Source organism: Mixophyes fleayi, chromosome 3 (assembly GCF_038048845.1).
Source record: "Mixophyes fleayi isolate aMixFle1 chromosome 3, aMixFle1.hap1, whole genome shotgun sequence".
NCBI classification, from domain to species: Eukaryota; Metazoa; Chordata; class Amphibia; order Anura; family Limnodynastidae; genus Mixophyes; species Mixophyes fleayi.
The window spans coordinates 271,344,107-271,370,207 of record NC_134404.1 but is presented as its reverse complement, the minus strand read 5'-3'; the positions used below and the strand labels follow the sequence as shown (position 1 = coordinate 271,370,207).

At 38.3% G+C, this 26,101-nt stretch overlaps 1 protein-coding gene across 6 annotated transcripts in view; it reads left to right on the top strand.

The window, feature by feature from the left end:
• Positions 1-26,101, top strand: part of STXBP5 (syntaxin binding protein 5) — a 248,540-nt gene that overhangs the window by 159,887 nt on the left and 62,552 nt on the right. For all 6 annotated transcript variants that reach the window (XM_075203587.1, XM_075203588.1, XM_075203586.1 and 3 more), the window contains 3 exons: positions 1,723-1,806; positions 4,489-4,609; positions 15,869-15,947. In XM_075203587.1, the coding sequence (XP_075059688.1) occupies positions 1,723-1,806; positions 4,489-4,609; positions 15,869-15,947 (284 nt within the window). The remainder of the gene's footprint in view (positions 1-1,722; positions 1,807-4,488; positions 4,610-15,868; positions 15,948-26,101) is intronic.

The window sequence follows — 26,101 nt, the reverse complement described above, 5'->3', positions numbered from 1 at the left end:
ACATTTTGACCGTTCACTCAAAAGCAGCTGATGGAAAAACCTTTTCTGCCGCCTTTTCCCTGTCTCATAGGGAACATTGTATTGTAATAGCACATAAGCACGTCGTCTTTTTTTGGGTTGTATGCATATATCGCTTTTCTATGAAGTGGAATTATAATCTGTTGTAAATGTTCTGAGCAGATTGCACTGTACAGTTGTACTTCAAGTTGTAAAATCAGTATTTAATACTATTTTTTTTTTATTTTTTTTTTACTTGAAGCGTTTTTTTCAAAATGAACAAACTGTGTTTCTACTTGCACTGTAAAGGTTTGATTAGCTTCAAAATGTCTGACACCATGCCACAAATAACGATTTGGGAACAACATTTTGGGGTAAATTTATCAAGATGCAGGTTTGAAAAATTGGAGATGTCTATAGCAACCAGTCGGATTCTAGCTGTCATTTTGTAGAATGTACTAAATGGCTAGAATCTGTTTGCTATAGGCAGCATCTCCACTTTTCACCCATCAAGCTCACAGCTTGATAAATTTACCCCTTTGAGTCGGAGTGGTGTTCTAAATTGGTGTGATATGTTGTCAGCAGGAATCGCTGACACCCCTATTAGTGGAGCCAGCAGTGCATTTGTAGTGCCATGCAGTTGTAGAACGGGAGATGTTGGAGATGGTGCTATGATGATGGGGACAGATGTGAGTGGTGCCCAGCAATTCCAGTTCATCTACTCTTTTGAGCATGCGTGGGGGCTGGCGCATGCACAGTAAGCCCCTTTCGGCTTTTAATTGTGGAATTGAAAGCCCAAACTCTGCTTCACGGAGCATGTGCCAACTGTGCGCATCCTCAGAGGAGTGGAGCTTGGGCTCTGGGAACAGATGGCTGACATAGCAACACCCTCCACCCTGCCATGGGGACAAACTATATAGTGTTACATCCTTAGTGTCATCTATGAGCAGAATTAAAGGTTTGGTCTTTCTTTTTGTTTAAATATTTTGTATGTTTATCCTTTTTAACATCTTAAATAGACAAACAATATCAATGATATCTTCTGTAAGCAGGTTATTAACACCTTTATAGAAACACTAACTATAGAACATTTGTACTTGTCTCTGGCCCCTATTTCCTCCCAAAGACCACCTGTAATTTCCATTTATGATACTTTCACAATAGAACAATTTGGGGCAAGGTCAGGTTGCTGCCATTGGCTATAATATTGGGTGCATTGTACGATGTTTGGGGAGTGGGCAGTAAAAATTTAGCATATAAACTCTCCTGTACTAGACAGAATAGAGTGAAATATTTTCATGGTCGAAGTGACTTTAAAGACAGTTTTTGGCTATCACATAAGCGACTCCTGATAATCTAACCTTACTATAGTAGACATTTTGATATCCGATTAACTACCAAATTATCTGAAGTTGAAAGTTAATTTCTCCAGCCCAGACAAATTTCCTGAGGGCTGGCGTTTTGCTGCTACGAACTACTTGTATGGTACATATTCAAAGGCAATTGTGCAAGTGCCTATGGTATTTTGTCCAGCAGTGAATGCAGTATTGATGGTCCTCAAAATCGCAATCTATACAACAATGGATGGTGCTACAATACATCTCCAAGATGTGCGAAATGTATCTTTATAAAATTAAACAAAAACCTACATGACCCACATTGATTGTGGAGAAAAAGTGACCACTGTTTCAATAAGATATTTATTATTATAGTTTTGTCTTTCAGCTCCTAATTGGTTATGAAAGTGGTACAGTAGTGTTATGGGACCTTAAGTCAAAGAAAGCAGACTACAGATACACCTATGACGAGGTATGTAAATTGGTAGAACTCTTATTTAGAGCATAATATGGCTTCCTGTGGCGATAATGGTGCCTGAATTCTAATCAAGATGTTCATTACCACTCAAATCTGTGTATTTACTTTGTTCTTGTTTATTCTGGTTAAGGTCAGTAGTGCAAGCTTCGGCTGGGTACACATTACAGAAATTGGGTTATCTATAACAATTTTACCAACGACTGGGGGGAAAAAGTCTCGATCAGCATGCCGATTCATGTGTACACACTGTACACTTTTTAGATGATTTACCTTCAGATCTATGCTCCATCAGTCATAACCATCGACTGAAAAGATCATGACTCTGTAAATTATAGATGCTGATCATGAGTACGTACACGCTGCGGGATTGGAACGACCTTGTTCCATTGTTGAACAAGATTTTTAGTTGTTTCCAAAGCTCATCGTATCGTTGCATTTGATTTTTAAAGATAATTGCTCATTGTTGCAGTGTACGCACGAATGCATATCGAGCCGAACTGTTGCTTATCGGCCCAATAATCTGCTGAAAACACCGTAGTGTGTACCCAGACTTAGTCTAGTAGTCCTGACCTAAATACAGAGATAGATGTCAGTCACAATCCAGAGAAGCACAATACAGAAGTCTACACGTCTTGCCATACCTTTCCTGTGGCTCTGATTTTTTTTTTGTTTCCCCTCATTTGCTCCTTGAGACTAGGTGCAATAATATTTGTTCCCTGATAAAAAGAAAGTAAAGTGATGCATAAAGCATTGCCAAGAATATTTTCTTTCATACCTGTAAGGCCCAGCTGTCTAAGTGTGCCTGACTTGTTACTATTATATTATGCAGTATAACTTTAACACTGTGATGCATCATATTTATTTCTTAATATATTTTTAGTCTAAGCCTTGTGCAAAACAGCAGATGGTGGTTTTAGTATCTTAAGAAAGAGAGGTCAGTTATTAGTTTTGCAGGAATTACGATTAGTGGTAGAGGATTGGTTTGCTAGGCATGTCTATTTAATGGGCAGTTTCCCCTAAATATAAAGTTGTTACCGCTGCATGATGTCAAACAGGAATTGAGAGCACAAGCGTCGATCATATATATTGTGCTGTCGATAATAGCACATACCCTTGATTCAGGGATTGCCAGGAGTCTCCAGAGCTGAAAAGTGGTGAAATATAGGGAGGACATACAAACTCCACACAGAAGACCTGGGTTTTATTCAAACCCATTGCCCCAGCACTGCTAACCGCAGTAGTGGTATATAATCTGTGGGGATAGGAAGGGGAAAACATTTTTTAGGGTGTTTATCCTTCAAATTGGTGTGTTTTGTAAATAAAAAAAAAATGTATTCATGAGAGAATTTATCATGCACTGTTTTTACCAAACACCTTTCAGTAAGGCTGAAATATGCATATTAATCATCACAATATAAAGACAGTTAGACTATGTTGTAATGACATTATCTTGTACTACATACAATTTGCTATTTGTGATTTCTCAATTAATATATATTTGCAGCTCTCGTGATTGCCCAGCCTTTCTTCTGTTTTACTATAACGTTCCTAACAATTACTATTAAATGAAATTCGCTGAACAGCATTCTCTGCGAATCTTAGCTATCATGCAGTGTATCCAGTCTTAACACAGAATACTTACTGCTTAGAAGATAACCCCTTTAAGCAGAAAATGCCAATTGGTGGATTAACATCTGGCAGCTAATACTCCGTCTGTTAAGTAACCGCGCAGAAAGGTCATGTGAGGAGACGACATGTACATCTGTCATTAGCCCACTCCCCACTGACTTAACTTTTCCTAATGTTTTTTAGCCTCCATCTGAAACCATTACTACAATTTCCACAGATGGTTTAATCCCACTTGGTTACTAGCTGCTACTAATATTAAAAATAAACCTTTAGATTGCAAAAATTCTGAAGCTGTCTTGTTATTTTGGGGGGGGGGGGGGGGGGTTTATGTATGGTTTTTCTTAGATCTATAAAAAAAAAATATATAGCCTACTTTGGCAATTTAATTATTGCAATTTCTTAATCATCAGTGTGGTGCCGTTTTTTTTGTTTTTTGTTTTTTTCTATGCTAAATTATAGAAACACAACCAAAATAAATCAACAGTGGTTACTGCATTGAGTGATCACATACTAGTTTGGTTGCTCACAAATTGTTGAAAATATATCAAGTCTCTATTAGTTTTAAATTTGGATAACCTAAACATTTTTGTTTTTGGAGTAGTTATGGAGCTGTTTATTATGAAGATATTTAACCTCATTTTACACTGATCAGGAAACGGTCATTAAAGGGCTGACACTGCATTCACTTGCCAATTTTAGCTGTATGTAGAGGGGGCTGGGTGAATTTATTAGATGATGCTTTGTATGATCACTTAAGTATTGCATTTTAGAATCTATATGTTTTGTAGGACTCTCTTTAAGTTGCGAAGTTATAAAATGGTTTATTTCTGACAAAAAATTTAAAATAGTTGTACTACTTGAAATCATTTCATGCTGCATTGCGATCTAAAGGCCAGAACATTTTGATTGCGTCTGTTGATAAGTCTTCCCACTCGAATCACTGCCTTCATATTATTAGATCTGTGATGAGGGCTGTGCATATAGTGTGTGTATATATTATAAAATCTAATACTCCTACTTGGTATTTTTTGTTTTTATAATTAATAGGCCATCCATTCTGTTGCTTGGCACCATGAAGGAAAGCAGTTCATCTGCAGTCATTCAGATGGCACTCTGACCATATGGAATGTACGATCTACTAAGCCCATACAGACAATCGTGCCACATGGTAAGAGATGGTTTATCTTATGATTTCTACTTTAAGTCCAGAGATACATCAAGCTGTCGGCACATGAGTCATGTTTGTTCATTTGTGATAGATAGATATATCTATATCCACTTCTTATAAGAATGTAATAAAACTTACTAAATGACAGATTTGTAAATGGATAAAGTCCTGGGCATAAACTTATAAGATATAATCGACCTACTCAGTGGAGAACTGGCAACGTTTTGATTGGAAGGTCGGCACAACTGAGTAGTACAGTGAACAGTATGCTTTTTATCTGGCTTCCTTGGTGTTTGGGCGCATGAAAACTAGGTGATTATATGCTGAAGGATAGAAAGGATACATTGACTTTTAATGCACAGTTCCCCTGTATATATTGACAGTGTATTGTGTTGCCTTATTTCCAATGTAGCATGTTAAATATTTTCATCTATTCTCATTCAAGTGATAAAAGAATTAAAAGTATAAAAACAATTTTAAAAAAACTCACCTTTTGCATGTCCATGCAGCTTTTGGATGCATTTTACATATTCTGATTAAGAATGAATGAAAAAATGCAAATTCCAGCTGTGGTGAAACGAGGTATTTAATATAACCCTAGCCAGCCTGTCCCTCATTTCTCACAAAATGTGGATTATAGCATGTACTTGTTATAGCCCTTTCTTTTGTTCTTTTCTAATTACATGTGGATAAGAGGACATTGTAGCTCATGGAAATTTGACCCTTGACCTGAGATATTAGGAGCCACTCTGGGGGCGGGCGTGTTCATTCTGGGAATTGATGGCTGGAAGCTGCCGGGTGGCAGGTGGCTTTACCAGTGAATTACAATGGCAGATCTATGGATCGTCAAGGTTTTATTTGTATTTTTTGTATGTGTATATATGTATGTATTCGTGTTACCATACTATTCATCCTCTAGTGAGTGTTCATTCAAACTTGTTATGCTAATGCCCCAATTGCCACAGAAGCCTGGTGTTTGGTGTATACAAATCCCTTCAATTCACGTGCAATCAGACACAATAGTAAAACCACCTGCCTAATATTGTGTAGGTCCCCCTTGTGCTGCCAAAACAGCTCTAACCCCTCGAGGCATGAACTCCACAAGACCTCTGAAGATGTCCTGTGGTATCTGGCACCAAGATGTTAGCAGCAGATCCTTTAAGCCCTGTAAGTTGTGAGATGGGCCCTTCATGGCTCTGTCATGTTCTCATACCATTCCTGAACAATTTTTGCAGTATGGCGGTGAGTGTTCTCTTTCAGCAGGACGCCACTGCCATCAGGGTATACCATTGCCATGAAGGCATGTACTTGATCTGCAACAATGTTAAGGTTGGTGGTACGTGTCAAAGTAACATCCACCTGAATGCCAGGACCCAAGGGTTCCCAGCAGAACATTGCAAAGAGCATCACACCTTCTCCGCTGGCTTGTCTTCTTCCCATGCAGTGCATTGTGCTGCCATCTCTTCCCCAGGTAAACGATGCACATGCACCCGGTCGTCCACATAATGTAAAAGAAAACATGATTCATTAGCCTAGGCCACCTTCTTGCATTGCTCCATGGTCCAATTCTGGCACTCATGTGCCCAATGTAGGCGCTTTTGGCAGTGGACATGGGTCAGTATGAGCACAGTGACTGGTCTGCAGCTACACAGTCAGCTGTGATGTACAGTGTGTACTGACGCCTTTCACAGCTAGCCTTCGCTCCCCAAACACATCAGTGAGCCTTGGCGGTTCATGACACTGTTACCAGTTCACCAGTTGTCCTTCCTTGGAACATTTTTGGTAGGTACTAACCTCTACATATAGGAAACACCCCACAGGACCTGCAGGATTTGAGATGCTCTAACCTATTCGTCTAGCTGTTACAATTTGGCCCTTGCTCAGAGCCTTACGCTTGCTGATCTTTCCTGCTTCCAACACATTAACTTCATGAACTGACTGTTAACTTGCTGCCTAATATATCCCAGCCCTTGACAGATGTCATTGTAATCAATGTTCACTTTACTTGTCAGTGGTTTTAATGTTGTGGCTAATCGACATTAATTGAACTAATGATTTCTGCTTACAGTAATGACTACGAGTCGCTTACTACTCTTATGAACTGCAGTGTTATTATCTTTGCGTGTGTGTGTATATATAATTATGTGTAAGACACTGGCATAAACTAAAACATGCATTCAGTGCCACAGAACTTTGTAAAAGTAAGAGAAAACCCGTTTTTACGCCGCATTGTTCCTCCGAACTTCATGGCTGTGCAAATTTGCAGGTACTCCGGTACCTCAACATTGCGGATCTCTCCTCACCTCTATGGGAAGAGGTGTGCTGCCTGTGCTACCATTCTGGCTAATTGGATATTCCCCTAAACATAAAATGTGCTAAAGTGCAAGAAAGAAAACATTGCTTGGTCCATAAATAGATGAATATACTAATTACATACAAATTCTATAAACAACGTCTAATAGATATGCATTTTGTTTAGTAAATATTATAGTGATCTGACGGAGAAATTATTAGGGTTATAATGTGATGGATAACACTTTGGTACTGCGCATAATCTTGATTTGTATATTACTATTTTACACAGGACAACAGTGGATAACTTTTTTTTTTTTTTTTTTTGCCATACATTGTAGATCTTGTGTTGAAAATGCTAGTAGACATGTTGCTTGGCTAGCAAAGAAAGATGAGCATTAATGTGTCGGTCTCATTTCCTCCCCTTTTATGCTGCCCTGTTTTTTTTTTAAGTAGGTGGGGCTAGAACACTGTAGCCAATCAGATTATTTGAATGTTCACAGAAGCATGAGATGAGTGTGCTGATCTTGTGTGGGGCAGTAACCTGTCCACTCATTTAATGTTAGAGGACATGGCTGCATGTGATGGAGCAGTGTCATGATGTGAGGAAGAGAAGTGAGGGAACTGGGAAGCCAAACACTGAGAGCTCATGGACACCTTTCTCCTGTTAATATGCTTTTCATTTAAATAGGATGAATGGTTCTTAATGGCTCATTATCACCATATTTTGTTTTTAAAAAAATAGCATCATGACCTGATGGGTGCTAATCAATTATGTTGGTAAAAAAACAACGCATGTAAAGTGCATGGGAAGCACCTAACCTATAAAATGCATTTCCCCAAGCATGTTGGATGATGAAAAGAGCCCATGTCTCTCTTTAAGCAATGAACTTCATACTTGATTTTTCTTTCTGCCACACTGCAAGAAGAAACAAATATTAGCTGAACCATGACTCATCCAGGTGCTAAACTTTTCTAGGCTTGGTGCTACTAAAGTACACATTGTTATGTTTATTTGAAAGGTGATTGTGCATCCTAGCTGAATTACAAACACAATAGTTCTGTATTTGCCTAATGTGTGTGCAAGGTCAGAGAGAAAAGGCTGCAGCATTCAGGTGTGTTGGGTTATAATTTATTGAAGGGCTAGCAGGCTTTCTTTCCAGTGCTGCAGGAAGAGCCAAGCAGCAGAGAGCATGTTGTCTAGGAGTTGAAAAGAAAGAAACTGGTGTGATGAAGATGATGAAAAGGTACAGCTGTTATTGACAACAAGTACAACAGCAGCACATTAAAATTTAATCAAATACATTACATAAAAGCAGCAGGATAGTGTCTCTTCCACTCTAATATGAGTGATGCCAGAGGAAAAGAAGCTGAAGATTCAGATGTAAAGGAGCCAAATGTATCACTGTTTGCAAAAGGAACAGGATACTAGAGCAGAATTTCCTTTCTGTATGTATACATGACGTTCTATATAGATATATCAATATATTCTAGTGTATAATGTATTGACATGCATACAGAACAAGAGTGGAATAAAGTAGGACTTCACTTTATAACTCACTGGACATATAATGCAGCCAAACTCATAAGTGAAAACACTTGTGATAAAACCTATAATACACCCATATTCATGTATGTGACAGAAGCGAACGCTGTTTACACTGATTTACATCCGTTCTACAAACTCTGCTTGTGCCGTTTGAGAATTTGTAGATAAATTGTTTAAAAGGATGGCAATGTGATCTATTTGTATGATTTTATGTCACTTCAGCTAAGGAACAAATGACCATTCCACCCACGTAAACTACATCATTTATAGTGAAGGAATAGGTGTCTATGCCAAAACTATCTAGGTATCTGCTGGCACACCCACTGGCAGTTTAAGTTTTAAAGCTAGTAAAAGCGTATATGAAAGGCGTTTGATATGCATTTTTACTAGTGATCACTGTAGGCATTTAAAAGCAAAAAAATTAACAAGTATTGCTACCACATTACAGGTACAAATGCCAATGTGTACGGTAACTCTAGAAACAATGGTTTCTCGTCAGACCTGTTTGCATGCATTAAAATGCCACAAGGGCCAAAGTGCAAAGCAGGTGTTTCTATGCTCCTCGTACTGCCTCGTTCAGCTTGTGGTGCACTAGGAGGGCATAAGCATTGGGGGTATAATGTATTTTCAGCCACAGTAAAGAGCAAGCAAAAGGGTATTATGAGAGAGTGTAAGCTGATGAAAAGGGAGTAAAGAGCCATGAATGACAGATAATAGCATAAATAATGCAACATTTAATAGGGGACAGCTGGGGATTTTGAATAGAACGAGATGATGAACTTGTAGTTTTTGCAGCTGTATTTAGAGCAGGCTGTAGATACTATTAGGAAGGAGGTTACAGTAATCAAGATGGGAAAGTACAAGTGCCTGAATGAGCATTTTTGGTACAAACCTGCAAATAGTAGCTTCTGTTTCTTTGTAATGTATTTGACTGTAATCTCATCAAAACCATATTACAGGGGCACGCAACTCGCAAAAAAGCCAAATTACAACATGCAAGTCCTACCACATTTTTGAGTTTTATGTCTTTTTGTTCTGCAAGAGTGGTTCAATACAGGAGATAACCTATAGAAGCCATAACTGCATAAAGGTGGGATGTTTAATTTTTGGTGGATTTTGTGCGCCAGGAATGTTGTTGTAGTGTAATATTGGAGGTTATTTAAATATGTCGCAAGTATTCAAATGCTTAACACGTTTTGTTCTAAAAGGCTGGAAATTGGTTAGAAAGGAGTTTTTATCTCACTATTATCTTATTTCAGTTGACATTGGAAAGCACTAAATGCTTGTTTATGGTTTCAATTAGATTGTGGGAAATAAGCATCCCCATGGCAACAACAGGAATGTCATGTGAAGAGAGCATTACCGCGTCCTGTCTCACCGAGGCTGCAGAGAAACTGCATCTTATTGTGAAATGACAGTTGACTGCATATTCTTTATATACCAGTAGCACTGTTATTAATATTTTGTATTAAGAATTTAGTGGCAAATTAATTTACTAAAATAATAAAACAGTATTTGATGTACATGGATCAAGCACACCATTAAAACCACTGACAAGAAAGTGAATAAAATGTTATCTCATTACAATGGCACCTGTCAAGGGATGGGATATGAGGCAGCAAGTGAGCAGTCCGTTTTTGACGTTTAACACGGCAGGTCGTGTGGGATGTTTTCAGTATGCAGTTGCTAATACCTACCACGAATGGTCCAAGGAAGGACAACTGGTGAATCGGCAACAGTCATGATCACCCAATGTTCATCAATGGCCGTGGGGAGCGAAGGCTATCCTGTCTGGTCAAATCCCACAGAAGAACTAAAATAGCACAAATTGCTGAAAACGTTAATGATATGAGAGGAAGGTGTCAGAACACACAATACATAGCAACTTTGCTGTGTAGCTGACCCTAGCCCAGTACCTACAACTAAGAAATTTTCATTCTACCACTAACTTAACTTTAGTTAGCAGGCCGTTGCCTTTTTTAAATCTTTCCCTTTGATGGTCCTCTACCAAAGGTCTTGTATCTCTACAATACTAGGAAATTGGGGTCCGTTACACGGATGGTAGAGATTCTCATTAGTGGGCTTGGGAGGAGGACCTGGGAGGACCCCTAGATAACGAAGACTGAGAAGAAATAAGGGCTAACACAGCCTCCAGTTCAATCTGTTTAAAATGTAAAGAAAACGCATATAAACTCCTTTATAGATGATACTTAGTCCCAACCAATCAACAAAATATCTTCCCGTACTGCACATGCTAGAGAGGATGCAGGATGGAAGCATCCTTCCTCCAAATTTGGTGGCAATGTCCCAAACTTGTCCCGTTCTGCATGGAACTTCGAAATTTTGCATCACAACTATTACAAATTGACATCTGCTGCTACTCCCAGGTTTTTCCTCCTGCCTTTTGGGATTCCATATTCCATTTGCTGCCAAACATCAAATGAAGATGTTCCATCAAATAATTTCTGCTGCTCTGTGTCAAATAGCCACTGATTTGATTGGAAGCAGCCCCCCGTGCCACCGCTGCAGACGAATATCGGCAGAATATGGTACACTTATAAAATGGAAAACCTGACGTATCATCTGCAATACTTTTAAATCATAAAGTGTGGGCACAGTCTACCTCATACTTCCAAATTCAAATTCCTTTTGTTACATGACTCCAACATCATTCCATCTGGATCCTTCCCTTCATCCTCCACCTTGCCTATGCCCCCCCGACCCTCTTTTCAGTTTTCCACCCCACTGCTTCTTTCCTTTCACCTTCGGGCAGCATGCCACACTGCCCCCCTTTTCACTCCTTTTTTTTTTTTTTTTTCTCTTTATTAAAATTTTAGTAAAATTGAGTTCACATCTGAACCTTTTTATTTATTTTTATTTTTTACTAAGGTGTGGTTTGTTTTATTACCTGTGTGTTCATATGCTGTTTGTAACACATTGCGTCATTAATTGATACTTACTATTGACCCTTGCAAAAATAAAACCTTTAATAGAAAAAATGAAGACTGTATTTCCAGAGATTTTATACAGACTAACTTGAAGGACTTAATCCCTCATACAATACACCTTTTCAGAGTTTTTGGCTCTCTTTGGGAATTCTTCTCATTCTTTTATCTCTGCTTCAATCCGTCCTATGTGCTGCAGCATGACTGATCTTCATTTCTTGCTGCTCCATATCCATTGCTCCAAATCCCTACACTGGCTCCCCATATCCTTTAAAATTCAAATCTAATCATTCACTTTCCCCCTGCCTTCCACTTTCTGGAAAACCATTAGCGCTTACCCTACTCCTATCTATACTACTTTTACACTTGTGCACTTACAACTGCCCCAAGCCACACTGTGCCCGTTTTTCTCAAGATTGTAATCTTGCCTCCCTACTCTTTTGTTTTCATGTCTGTAATTATTCTGTCTACCTTGTATATCCCTGTTTTATATATGTCTTGTTTTCCCCACTGTCCAGTGCGGACAGGGCACTGCAGAGGCACAAACACTAAAGAAAAGTGATATAATAAATGAATCCCACTGGGTGCCATAGATTAGCACATTAATACTTTATATTAGCTAGATTCCAGCAAAGAGCTGCTATATATTTGCAAAGCATGCTTGGACTTGTAGTTTCACAGCACCTGGAGTGCCACAGGTTAGCCAAGCCTGCCCTATGATATTCTTCTATTGAATCACTTCCATTGCAGTAGCAGGGGCTTTCGATGGAAAATGAAGAACAGCTGAAGGGGAGAATATCCCTCTCCCTCTTGCTGTCTACCTATGGATACTGCTCCCACTTACATTCTATCATGTGTTTCCACTATTGCTTTAGTTGTCCCTGCCCTTCTTCATATAAATGCACCCTCAGTTTTTCGTCATGTTTAAAGGTAAATGGATGACGGCAATAAAGATGAACTGGCCATTGGCAAAACTGAGATGGTGGGGTTTTTAGAACACTAGAATGATTTTCATTTTCAGAGCTACTTATAGCTATACTAGAGTATCATTTGTTTCTCTGGGAAAAACACAAAATAATGGTGACTATTTTTGTGTGTGTGTGTGTTTTGGTGTCCATTTAACCTTGCTTAATGAGCAATACACGAGTCTTGCATAATTATGCAAACATTAAACGTTTAACTTGCTATTGATTCTTCATAGATGAGGCACAAGGAGTTTTTGAAGCAACACATGTTTATTGGTGTGTAAGGTTTCAAACGCTTTGTACTTTTTATTTTTCTGTTTTTTACTTTTAATGTACCTTTTTTTTAAAGTAGATTTGTTTAGAAGATTCCTGGATTTATTGCAGTGTATTCTCGTGTGTGTGATGGGATGACTTTGAGATCTTAATGCACTGATGAGTATGGAATCCCATTTCAAAAGACTTTCTAACTACAAAGCCATACATTCAAACAAAAAAGAGTGGTTGACAGAAGAGAAAATTCAAGCATTCAGTTTTGCTAATCTGAAAACTCAATTCACTTGGGATTTTACTAGTCATTTTATTGAAGGGAAAATTGCATATTAGATTTTTAAAGATGACTCCTTTCTAAACTGATTCCTTTGGCATGTGGATGAGTAACCATTTTCAAATGCATTAACTTGTCATTTTCAGAGCTTCTGAAATTTTTACTTGCTAATAAGCTCTATAATAACTTTGTTTTTCTGCTAAGATGTAAAAGTCAAAAGTTAAACTAACTTTGTCTTAACTCTTACATTTTTATAGTTCATTACACATGTCTAGTTTAACTTTTACACTGCAAAACATTCCCAACATAGAAGAACTTGCTTAATCTATGTTGTACTGTATATACTCAAGAAAAAAAATCATACCTTATTTACCACTGTGCACAGATGGGCATAAAGGCAATGAAAGCCAAACACAGCAAAACCATTAGCCAGGAGAGATACTAAAGCAGCAGGCATGCCTGACTGAAGAACATGTCATGTGTTTGGATGGGAGATGATCACATGACTCTTACAGCCATTCATGTGCCACTCTCTTCAGCCTGGATCTGCCACTGATTTAAAGTCTTCAAGTTGATTACAAAATCTGCTGTCTCTGTCAGGTTTTCCAAACCTTTTAAAAACTGTTCATGTTCATTTAAGATACACAACAAGGCAGGTACTAGGGGTTGACAAAGAAGCAAGGGCTTTTGGTGCAACATATTTTGTTTCAATCCTGCATCAGAGGAGCAGCACTAGAAAAGTGTCTTCAGCATTAGATCAACGCTAGGTTCTATAAAGCCGATTCACTCGACACATTGGTGTCTAAGATCTTACCTTGATTAAAATTAATTTTGCAGTTAAAAACGCCCCATTCAATTATGTTGGCTATAGAAAGCTTACACACAAGTGTTAAAATTGTAGGTGTTGGTGATGAAAATCCGGAAATCAAAATAAATGTCAGATTTTATTCACCTTTTGTTGAGACCTTGAAACTAAAAGTAGTAAAATAGATTTTTAGGACAAATAAGGGAAAATATAAATAGCCTGGTTGCGTAAGTCTGCACATCCTTAAACCCTTTGTGGAAGCACCTTTTGCTTTTATTAATACAGCAAAATATTTTTTTAAATAAGTCTCTATCAACGTCTCACACTTTGCAATTCTTCCCTGCATGAGAGTTCAAGATCCATCAAATTGCAAGGAGATCTCCTGTACACAGACCTTTTTGAAGTTATTCATTATGCCCTCTCTCCTGGCTGGAGCCTCTGTCCCAGCTGAAGAGAAGCCGCCCGAAAGCATGATGCTGCCACCACCGTGCTTCACATATCAACCAAACCTACTGTATCTTCAACCCTGCTCTAGTCAGCCCATAAGACCGTTCCCCATATGGTTTCAAGTGATTGTATTTTTTTTTTATTTTATTTTTTTATTTGCAAATTTTAGACAGGCTTGAAAGATCTTTTTGTGAGAAATGACTTCTGTCTTGCCACCCTATCTCATAGCCCAGACTTGCAGAATACAGGAGATTGTTGTCACATGTATGGAGTGACCAGTTCTGCAGAAATACCTGCATATCCTTTATTGTTGCTGTAGGCTTCTTGGGAACCTCCCATTAGTTTTCTCCCTGTCCTGTCATCAACTTTGGAGGGACGTCCTGATCTTGGCAATGTCTCTGTTGTGCCACATTTTTTACACTGATGAGTCTTCAAAGTGGTACATAATGCCTGTGAAATTATTTTATTCCCCTGAAAAATGAGATCCCATAGATATTTTGAAAGCTCATTGTGGACCTGGACTTTGCCAGTAGGATGTAACCAAGAAAGTACAAGGAAATCCTATTGGTACAGCTTATCTTTTATTTGGGTTAATCACAATCCTTTTGTTGCTGGCAAGTGTATGCTAATTATCTTGACCATGATTTTGATTGTGATTTGGTTAACTCTGAACATTGCTACAGCCCAAAGGGTGTGCAGACATGTGCAACCAGGGTCCATTAGATTTTTTGATTATCACTTTTTCCTTTAAAAGAAAAAAAGTGTGTTTTGTTGTTTGCAAGGTTACATTAAAAGGAGAAAAAAGGCTCATCATGATTCATCTTGATTTTAGGCTTTGCACCACAAACACCTGCAATTTCAACAAGGATGTGTTTATATTCATTGTATGCTTATTCATATATCCACATGATACACAATCCTTTAAAGAGGTTAAAACAGGTCTAATTCTGGTTAAGTCCCTAGAATCTGGAGGCTCAGTGCAAATACCATTTTTTTGCTGTGTGGTAAAAGACAAAAAGTGGCCTGTGGAGAGCCAAAGAAGGGAGCAGAGACATGGTTACCTAGGGTGACCAAAAAAAATCAGACTCTCCACTGCTAGATGTTTTCTCTCTTTCTCCATAGGGCAGGGGGCAAACCACCATGTGTTGTGTTTCGTTTAGTTACTTGGTCCCTTTGCACAGTGGAGTCACAATACTAAAACCATTAAAATGGTAAGATATAAGGAAGCAGTAAATCTATACTTGGATGGGATTTCCTGTTCCGTCCAAACGAAATATTTCAATAATGTAGATTGTTTTGGAAGTTTGTGATGACATGCCCCAGCAAAAGACTGCCAAACCCTATCTAGCTGCCATATCTTTTTGTGAATGTTACCAAATTATGTTTTATTTAGGAGCAACAGTTAACTTGAATTGGGTGAAACTTGCAATTTTTTAATGGAGTATACTGTTGATCACAAATTCTACATGCAGTATATGTTCTACTCGTATCTTTTATATGGTGACTTCAGAGGACTGCACAGTTCTGTCATTAGTCATATGAAAGCATGTATGTAATCTGTAAAACACAATTTTAAATTGATGTATTCAGCTGTTAAGTTTACATGGAATTACATGTAATATAGCAAGCTTGTATTCACTAATGTTTGTCATGCCTTCTATGTAAACTTGTAACTGTTTTTGTTTTTAACTAGTGTCATGTTTGAACCCTAGGTAAACAGATAAAGGATGGAAAGAAGCCAGAACCATGCAAACCTATCCTGAAGGTGGAGTACAAAACAACAAGATATGGGTGAGTAATCTTTATTTCACTATACTATAAGCTGTCTGCCCATTGGCATGTACTGTTGCACTGGACAGTTACGCTGTTTGGCTCTTGGCTCGGGTATTGAGCTTCTTGTGTGTTGTATGATACATGTTCTGGACTGAAATTACTGTTATTTTTGTGATGTAAATACAAGGGGGAAAGATGTTCTAGTGTATTTGAAGTAACAGGTACTGGACTGTCACTACTGGCAAGTAGGTGAAAACAGGCAGGGGCTGCATTCTTGTAAACATTACAGGAACTGAGCATCTATTAAAACAATGGTGCTGAATCTGTACTTTTGGATAGGACCCCAAATGTCAGTGTGCCATTGTCCTTGGACCCCAAGTTTGGCACTTGGGGGACCATGAAAATGCACTCAAAGTGTTTTGGGGTTTTTTTTGACCTAAAGTACCAGAGTGGTATAATTATTGGGACCCTGTGTGGCAGGTGTCATTGTTTTTGGGCGGCACAGTGGTTTTAGTGGTTAGCACTTCTGCCTCACAGCACTGGGGTCATGGGTTCATTTCCCGACCATGGCCTTATCTGTGTGGAGTTTGTATGTTCTCCCCGTGTTTGTGTGGGTTTCCTCCCACATTCCAAAAACATACTAGTAGTTTAATTGGCTGCTATTAAATTGACCTTGGTGTCTTTTAGTGTGTGTATGTTAGGGAATTTAGACTGTAAGCGCTATTGGGGCAAGAACTGATGTGAGTTCTCTGTTCGGTGCTGTGGAATTAGTAGTGCTATATAGACGATCCAGTGTGCTAGGATGGCTCAGAGGTGGTTACCAATAAAATATACTGCAGATATCACAATCTGGGAACAACTAAAAACCCAAATGGGATCCTGGCCCACTAGTGGTTTAACTCCTGTATTAGAATATTCAATAGGTTTTGGGTCATAATCCCATTTTAGGGTTATTAATTTCGATGTATGACATTCACTGCAAAATGTATACCTATTAGTGATGAATACAAATGGGAACAGGCAGTGTAGGCTAAAGTAGTGTAGCCAGTATACTGACCAAAGCTCTTATTACGTTTTTAAGCCCATCAGTCCACTCTATAAATGATGTTGGGGTTTTTCTATGTTGGTATGCCACTATAAGACAATAAATAAAGAAGACCAATGCTAGGGAGTAAAAAAAAAACAAAAAGTTTTTGTTTGTTTGATAATAAAGGACATGTGCAACCCATAGGACTGGTGGAATTAGGGAAAGAACTGTAAAGCACATGAATCTGTAGATTATGGAACAGATTGCTGGACACAGCATACATTATCATTTCAATACAAAGTGGCAGTGCATACAATTCATAAGAGCTTTTTTTGTGTAATATTGCTGTACACGTGTATTTGTTTAATTTATTTTAGAAAATGTTTATCATAAGTCAAGATTTGTCATTTATCAGTGAATCTTGTAAATCTCTATCAGTTGTTTGTACCAAATTTAAAAAAAAAATGTCCCAAACTATTTGTGATCCCAGAACAAGTGCAGCTGCCCTCAGACGCCATCTAGCTGTTACAAAGTCCATTGCGGCCACATTCTGCTATTGAAAGCAGCCATACAACATGTTTGTTGCACACATTGTTAATGGAGCTAACTACACCAGTAATGGGCAACAGACTGTCCCTGGGCCACCTGGTTTATTGTAAGACTTGTTATAGCTTGCAACACTTCTTTTAAAATGCCTGCTGTTGTGTTATTACAAATAAGTGCTGCTTTTTTTCATTCAGTTTATTTTTTAACCGTGACTATGTGTAATGTGTCTCTTTTGCAGATTAGACGACCTCACAATGTGACCCATAAACCCCTGAAGTGCACCTGTTTTCATTTCACTGCACTTACACAATGCACAATGTAGTTTCTAATGGTACATATTAGCTGGAATTTAGCAATTGGCATATATGCAGCATTGCACTACATGAGCCAATCAATACTAGTTTTTGAAACAAGAAATATTTTAACTTTCTTACCAATTTTTTGGTGAGCATTTTCAGCTCTCACCTCTTCCTTTGATGACATCAGGGAGGGGGGAGGTGTTCTGCTGATAATAAACTGGCCACCTTCTAGCCGATCAGCGGGTGGGTGGCCAAATTGAACAAGATCAGACTGTTTGGTGCTGGAACTGAACCTGCTGCTTGGCCCCAACTTACACTGAAGCGTGTAAGTGTGTACACTAGCTGACCATTTTCAGACCTCATTTCCCAACATGCCTGATAATGATCATAATGAACAATTTAAATTTGTTAAACACCGGTTCTTTTAAGTGTCATGCACATTGTCTCAGCATCGCTAGTATTGATGTAGCTGTTTTTGTTAATGTGAGCAAATATAATTTTCCAAGAGTTTTAGAGCCCAGGAGTTTATGGCGCAGGGAACAAACATGACTATGTGTAAACATGAATCTGACAAAATGTCTCATATTGGTGCTTTTGGAAATAAACAAGATTCAAGGACTCAAGTTATTTCCAACCCTGATCCTGTTAAATCAGTTATCACAGCAGACTGATTAAAGCGGAATGCATTTTCAGAGCTTTCAGCTTTTATTTAGGTTAATGCAGTCACTGATATCTAATGCAGTGAAGAATAGCAGTGAAGGTTAAATATGAGGACATTTTTTTTATTTATTTTTTTATCAAATACCCCAGTTCAGCATTAATGAGATTAAAGGAAAATGTTGGACCACTGCAGTCAGATTGCACAGGGAGTTGACCTCTCTATTTGACAAGCAGTAAATACATTATGGCACAAGAAGCCACAAATCATAGAATACTGAAGTTAAGTTTAATTGCTGCATAATAGTGGTTCTTCTAAGGATCCTCAGATCCTTAAATGTTGATTTGAGTGTCTTGTTAAGTAAATGTGCTTGTCCTCAATCAGTTAACTTGTGTAATTTCCTCTGATTGGATGAGGTGCCAATTCATCTCTGTTCCATATACACTTGTGTGAAAACAAACAAGTTACCCTTTCAGATCTGCATTTTATTTATCCGGAAATAACCATCATTTATTGCTTACCAAAAATATAATAGTCTAATGTGACAACCCATTACAGATTTTACTTATTAAACAAACAAAAAATAAGTATGAGAAACAATGTATGATGAATCTGTTCAGTCCTAATTATTTTATTTTGTATAACATAAGTAATTATTACAGTATTAAATAAAAGTGCCACTATTGCACAAATGTACATCAGATAATATATGAAATGTAGCTCATACAAACAAGGGACAAAATACAGCAAGTTGAACAGGAGATAGGATGCTAGGTCCTGTGCCAGTGCAGTCCCGAACATGCCCTGACGTGAGGGTCTGATATTCCCCAAGGGCCTCACTTATATGGTGCTGAGGGGTCACTGGTTAAAGTCATCCCTCTTTTGCAGAATGGTATGGCTGCTACACTGTAGGAGGTGCAGGCTTTCTCATGCCACTAATGCCCAGGAGTAGTCTAGTGATGCCCAGAACTCATACTGCGAACTCTGAATTGCGGAGATGCAGCCTATACACAGTGAGCCACAGACTTTTTGTTGCAGTTTGCTGAAGCTTAGTTACTTATATTGCTGCTGACTAGGATCTGGAAGGCTCTTACTGATAAGTTCCTGGCAATAACCTGTTACCTCAGTTTATGGCCTATATATAGTTTCCTGGAAGCAACTCACTGACAGTTTATTGAACTTGTTTCTTTTAACCAGGGTCTCTAAACTAGTGCTCCTTTTACTCTTGGGTTGTTTTCTTGTGTTTTTGACTTTGTCTTGTACAACTACCCTTTATAACCTTAACCCTCTTTGGCTTTGGAGACTACCCTGCTGGCTCTTGAACCCTGACTATACTCTGATCTCTTCAACAGGCTGAGTGCTACTGTCCTCTATGGGAAAATAACCTTAGATCTAAAGGTAGTAAGGCTGTTTATAATCTCCAGGAAGTTAACTCTGTAGCGTCACAAGGTCTTCAATACCTTTTTGTTTTTTAAATTGGTGTTTCATTTTTTTACTAGAATCCAGCTTTCCCTTTGCCCTACCACCGCCCTTTCTGTCCCCAGACCTGACAATTGTATGTACATGAAGAGTGCTACCTATCGCACATTAGTTCACTACATTGAATCTGCCCTCTATTGGGATATGGCACCACACGTCTTGGCATGTCAATAAAGTTTAAGCACGTAATGATGAATATAAATATATACCCTGTTTATAAGCGTCATTTATTTCATTTTTGTTTCTGCAGAAATAGGTAATTCATTGTAACAAAATACAACTGTGTTGTATATAGTGATCTCTGTTAATAACCACAAAATTAAAACATGGCAGTCAATGTATTAATGACCCTAGTTTTTCAGATAGTATTTCCCATTTCATTTTATATGAATGTTATCTGCAGCTCTGGCCCAAGCAGTGGTGTCTTGTTGTGGTTGTATCACAATAAGCAGGGGGACCACATTTAGGCTAGGTACACAATGACTGCTTAAGAAAACCATAGCAGTTATCTCAAAAATATAATCTCTGCATTGGCACCTTGTAAATAGTGTCTTGATGTTTTGTCCATGTAACGCACACAACATTGCTTCCTAGTTATTTAGGTGGAGACACATGACCATCAAGTTAAACCATTTATGCTCAAAATCTCCAGTTCACATCTCCATGGCAAGGCACAAAAGTCCAGTTTTCCCAAAAAAAGGAACATTTTTGCCTTCCAAAGTATCCATTTGGTATTTCTCATTGATTGACACTGATAATATTTTGGAACTGTTTTGGTTACTTTTTTTTGTTCCCAAGGCCAGTTTAAAAAAAAAAAAAAAAAAAAAAAAAAAAGATGCCCTTTGTCTATGGTACCTTGGACCAGGCTTTTGTATCGGTTCTGACTTTTTAAAACAGTGGGTTTGCTGTAGAAAATTGGATGGTTCTGTTTTTTTGTACTGGGAAGCATAATTTTGGGCATTCTAAGAAGACTTGACAGGATAAGCAAATTTGGTCACTGGACATTTCCTAAAGTGTCACTACTATCTTTAAATCTTCAGAGTTTACATTAATTTAATAAGTAATGGACATAACTCCATCTTAAAATGTTTGTTTATACTGTGGATGATATCAATAATTCAGATTTTTTTGGTCTGGGCTATATCGGCCTTACTCAGACACCCTTGGCTAATAATTTTTAATTTTTTTTTAACTATTTATTTTGAAGAATAGCAGTAATGATATACAGATAACAAACAGCAATTAGTATATTGCATGAGTAGAAAAAAACAGAAATAAAAACAGAAAATAAAACAGCCTGGGTAAATGTCAATATAACAACAAATATTTGAGTAGTAAATATCAAAGAATAGACCTAGAATACTCAAGCGTCTATAACACTTTATAATAGTATAGTATGGGGAGGGGCACTGGTCGTCACAGAAAGAGAAGAAAAAAAATTCTTCCCCTTATCCTCTTTTTTTATATAAAGTAAAAGTTTCGAAGGAAAGTACTACTCAGATACTCTGTAGAGGGGGACAACTTCAGGAGTCAGACCACATATGAAGATAGGGAGTTCCCCTAGGAGGAAGAAATTGGTGCAGGAGCCAAGGGGTTATAAGTAAAGCGAAGGAGCCCAAATCTGTTGAAATTTATCATCATCATGTAGGTGGCACGAAATCTTTTCCATCTGGGCAATAAACCAAATATAGGATCGTAAGGCCGCCTTAGTGGGGGGGGGTTCAGCTTGTTTCCAAGACTTGGCTACTAGGCATCGCACAGCTGCAAGGACATAGGAAGCCAATTTTGCAGATTCTTTCATCATCAGAGAAGAAAAGACCATGGGTCTTTCCGGACAGGGCACGGAAGGAGGGAGGAGAGGAGTGTCCTAACTGGATCCCAAAAGGAGGAAATCTTAGGGAAGGTCCACCAGATATGTAAGAAAGATCCCATCTGGCCACAACCCTGCCAACATAACTGAGAACTAGAGGGGAACATTTAAGGGAGTTTGTCAGGGGTGTAGTACCACCTATAGTATACTTTATATGCGTTCTCCTTCACCAGGGTGGAAATAGAGCTGGTGGCGACTTGATCCCTTAGAATTTTCCAATAATCCTCCGGGAAGGGGGGGGGGGGCGCAGATCCCTCTCCCACTCCCTCTCATCCCTATCGCCCAGAGGTAAGAGTACATTTAAGCTGTAGATAGAGGAGATCGTGCCCCTACCCAAAGGCGAGGAGAGACATAAGGTTTCAAAGGGGAAATCAAGAGAGGGGGAAGGAGCACCCCCGAGGAGAGAGCCCACAAAGTGTCGTAACTGGAAATATTCATAGAATTTAGGATGGAGACTTGGATATTTAGAGCATAGATCATCCGAGGAGATAAAGGCACCTTGAAATATTAGATCTCCGACAAATCGAACTCCCGCAGAGACCCAGGGACCATAGAAGCCAGAAGAAAGCCCAGGAGGAAAGGCAAGTTCATGCCAAAGAGGTAGAACAGAAAAAGGACAACGGAATATTGAGATGTGGCCGGCAGGTCTCCCAGATCGCAGCTGAGAATATTGAGGTGGGACGATGGGAGGTAATGGGAGATCTAGCTTGTTTTGAGAAAGCCGATATACAGGAAAGAATTGGAAATTTATGATAGGCGGATTCAATGTCAATCCTTGACAGTGCCGCGGGGGGGGGGGGGGTCAAAGGAGCCGCCCAATAGTACATTTTCAAATCCGTGAAGCCCCTACCACCACATCTGGTGGGTCTCTTTAAGAGAGCCAGCTTAAATCCTGGGAGACCAACCGTTCCAGATAAATCTGGAGAGACATTTTTGGATAGATGAAAGATCCGAGAGGGGGACTCCTTAACAAGAAGGGTCTGAAAGTAATAAAGCAGCTTAGGAAGGAGATTCATCTTGACAGAAATGATCCTGCCCAGCCACGAGATGATCAATGAGCACCAGGAGAAAAGTTCTGACTTGATTTTAGCAAAAAGGCCTAGGTAGTTTAATTTTCTTTTTTTGCCACCAAAAGTTGAAACAGGAGGTGAGTGCCAGTCCAACTAGGGAGGGAATATTAAAGCGGAGGGCTTCTGATTTTGCAATATTAATCTTGTAACCTGAAAGGCCCCCATATTGGTATAAAATGTTGAAGAGTCCGGAAAGCGACTCTTCTGGCTGCAGGAGAGTCAAAAGGACATCGTCCGCAAAGAGAGAGAGAGCTTACTCTAGATATCCCGTTCGCACACCCCGAATATCCGGACAGGCTCGGATAGAGGCAGCAAAAGGGCAAAGATGAGGGGGGACAGAGGGCACCCTTGGCGAGTGCCGTTGGATATGGTGATAAGATCAGAGGGAGAACCGTTGATCATGACTCTCGCAGAAGGTTGAGAATACAGGGCTTGAATACCAGTGAGGAGGCTACCCAAAATTTCAAACACCGACAAGGCTTGGGACATAAAGCTCCAGGAGATCCTGTCAAAAGCCTTCTCGGCGTCAAGGGAGAGAATAATAGCCGGAACCTTCCTGGTATTAATAGTATGAATCGGATCAACGACTCGCCTGGTATTGTCTCTGGCCTGACGGCCCGATATGAAGCCAACCTGATCGTAATGCACAAGAGGGAAGGACCGAATTTGATCTATTAGCCAAAATTTTAGCATATAATTTGACATATGTATTAAGCAGGGAGATAGGGCGATAACTAGCGCAATCATGAACATCTTTACCCTCTTTATGGATGACTGAGATCCGCGCTCCAGAGAATCCCTGGACCAAGAAACCCCAGTCAGGATTGAGTTGAAATGGTTGCTGCTTTTAAATAATTTACCCAGACAGGATCAATGACAATTTCTACAGTCATTGTGGGGTACATTCAATCAATTTTCTAAATAGTTTTTTGGCACTTTTCAGAAAATAGGTGATTAAAATGATGTCTATATAGTTGACTGTTGCTAAAGCACTTAAATATGGAGAGGTATACAGCATCGTAAAATTATAGTATGGTGGCTCAGTAATTTCATGAGATATAGATAGATATATATATATCTTTATCTCTAGGCACTCAATATATGTCTTGTAAATTAGTTACTGAATATCAGTCTGCAAAAAATGGAACATTGTGTTCTCACTGCTCATCAGCTATTTTAAAAAGATGCAAAACCTTATAATACACATAAATATCAAGAAAATATAATATAAATGGAAAACACCAAGCAGTGAAAACTGTTTTAGTATATAGAAAATCCTTTAAAAATGTATATCTGTCTAGATTTTGTTGCAAACCTATATAATCCATACTTCTAGATATGGCATAATTTTTAGCTAAAGTAAACGGTGTCATTTATGTGTTTAAAATCATTTTATTTAAAACACAATTAAAAAAAAAATAGTGCATATTAATATTTGCCAACATAAATGCGTGTATATTTAAGTATATAAGTGAAATAAAATGTATTCAGAAATCACAATTTTTATATTCTCAAAATAAATACTTCTAGTAGTTTCATTTTATCACTTTGTAGTCCATCTGAAGGGCTGCAAAACTTGTGTTTCGGAGTGATATATAGTTTTAAATGATTTTTGGGGTCATTTTATTTTACTAAGAATTCTGACATATCTAGCACTATTGATTATTTATAAAAAAAATTTTACAACAAATATTTGATAAATTTATTTTTCAAGCTCGCCTTAGGATTCTTGCGTTTACGGTTTAAACAGGTGTCGCTGAGCTTGGAGCTAGTTATTGATTTAAACCACATTTTTTATGGTCTTCTCATGCAATTTCACTTTTACCAATATACTCTCTTGTATTAGTGGTGTACGTCAATGCGTGAAAAATTAGGTTATGGGCACATTCTACTACAATTTTACACTTGGCATTACAAATGTTACGATGCATTAGTGGCAAAGAAACCATTCATCCTTTTTTAATGTGCAGTAACAGCAGGTAGATGTCAACAAGCCTTTAAAATATTGCTTAGTTTATTTTACTTTGTTGAAGAGTACCTATATGACTCATCAATTACTGTGGTGTTTGCAAGCTTGATAAAGAAGAAACCTGAATTTCCCTAAAAATCCATGTCCGTTCTATAAGTTAAATCTCGGCACCTTTCATACCCATTAAACCCATCACTATACCTAACCTATAAAACGTTTTAGAAAAATTGAGATTAATTCTTAAATTCAACAATAAAAATTATTTTTTTAAGAGAAAAATGAATAGAGTTGTTAATACATAAAAGGCATTAGACAGTTTTATATACAATGTTTGAAATGTATGCTTTCATGGAGTGATTACTTTCAAAGCATACACCCCCGAATTTCGGGTAGCTTTCTCCTGAATCCCGCTGTAGTAGGCAGGACGGGGCCTCAATGACTCGATATTTACGGCAGTTTGCATCATTTTTGACCCCCATCCCCGCAACAAAAATGCAATCGAGATGAGGCTTGCTGCGTCATGCCCCCCCTTCCACTCTTGCCACTTGACCAAAAGTTGTATGTTTTAAATTTTGTTCCATGTATGGGTTAACCAACCTGGGAGGAGAGCTGAAAACAATGTTACAATAAAGCAACCAGGGACAGTATGCACTGTTGGTCAAGGATACAAAATAAGCTATGTTTGAGTAAACTGTAATAACTAAAATCTACAATTCAAAAATAAATTCAATTTATCAGTAACCAGACTTTCTTGGCCTAGTCTGTGGCTAACCAAAAAATGTATTCCTTGTCAACTTGAATTAACATTTTCTCATTCATAGTAAATCAGAAATGACCTAACCTCTCCCCCTTTCTATGCAAGTTAGAATGAGGCAAATCAGTAGGCATTCTAGTAGCTTGAAAAAGGAAAAAATATTCCCAATGTTAGAGAATTTCCTTTTTCAAATCGCCTCTTCCAAACCCTAATTTGAGGACCTGTCTAGTTGAATTGCTGATTATGTTTTAAAGGCCCAGTTGCTTTAACACCCTCTTTCAGACTAAAATTCACAAAAATAACATGTGACATATAATTCATTTTTTATTGGTTTCCAGTAAGAATAATAAAATATCGTTTTTTTTTTTATCAACTTATTTTAAATCAAAGAAGTTAAAAATTATATCTGTGTCTAGACATGGTTGTCAGTGGGTTTATTCATCGGCCCCCTTTCTGTATGGTCTTGCATCTATTAGTGAAAGAAGAAATGAGTGTCAGTT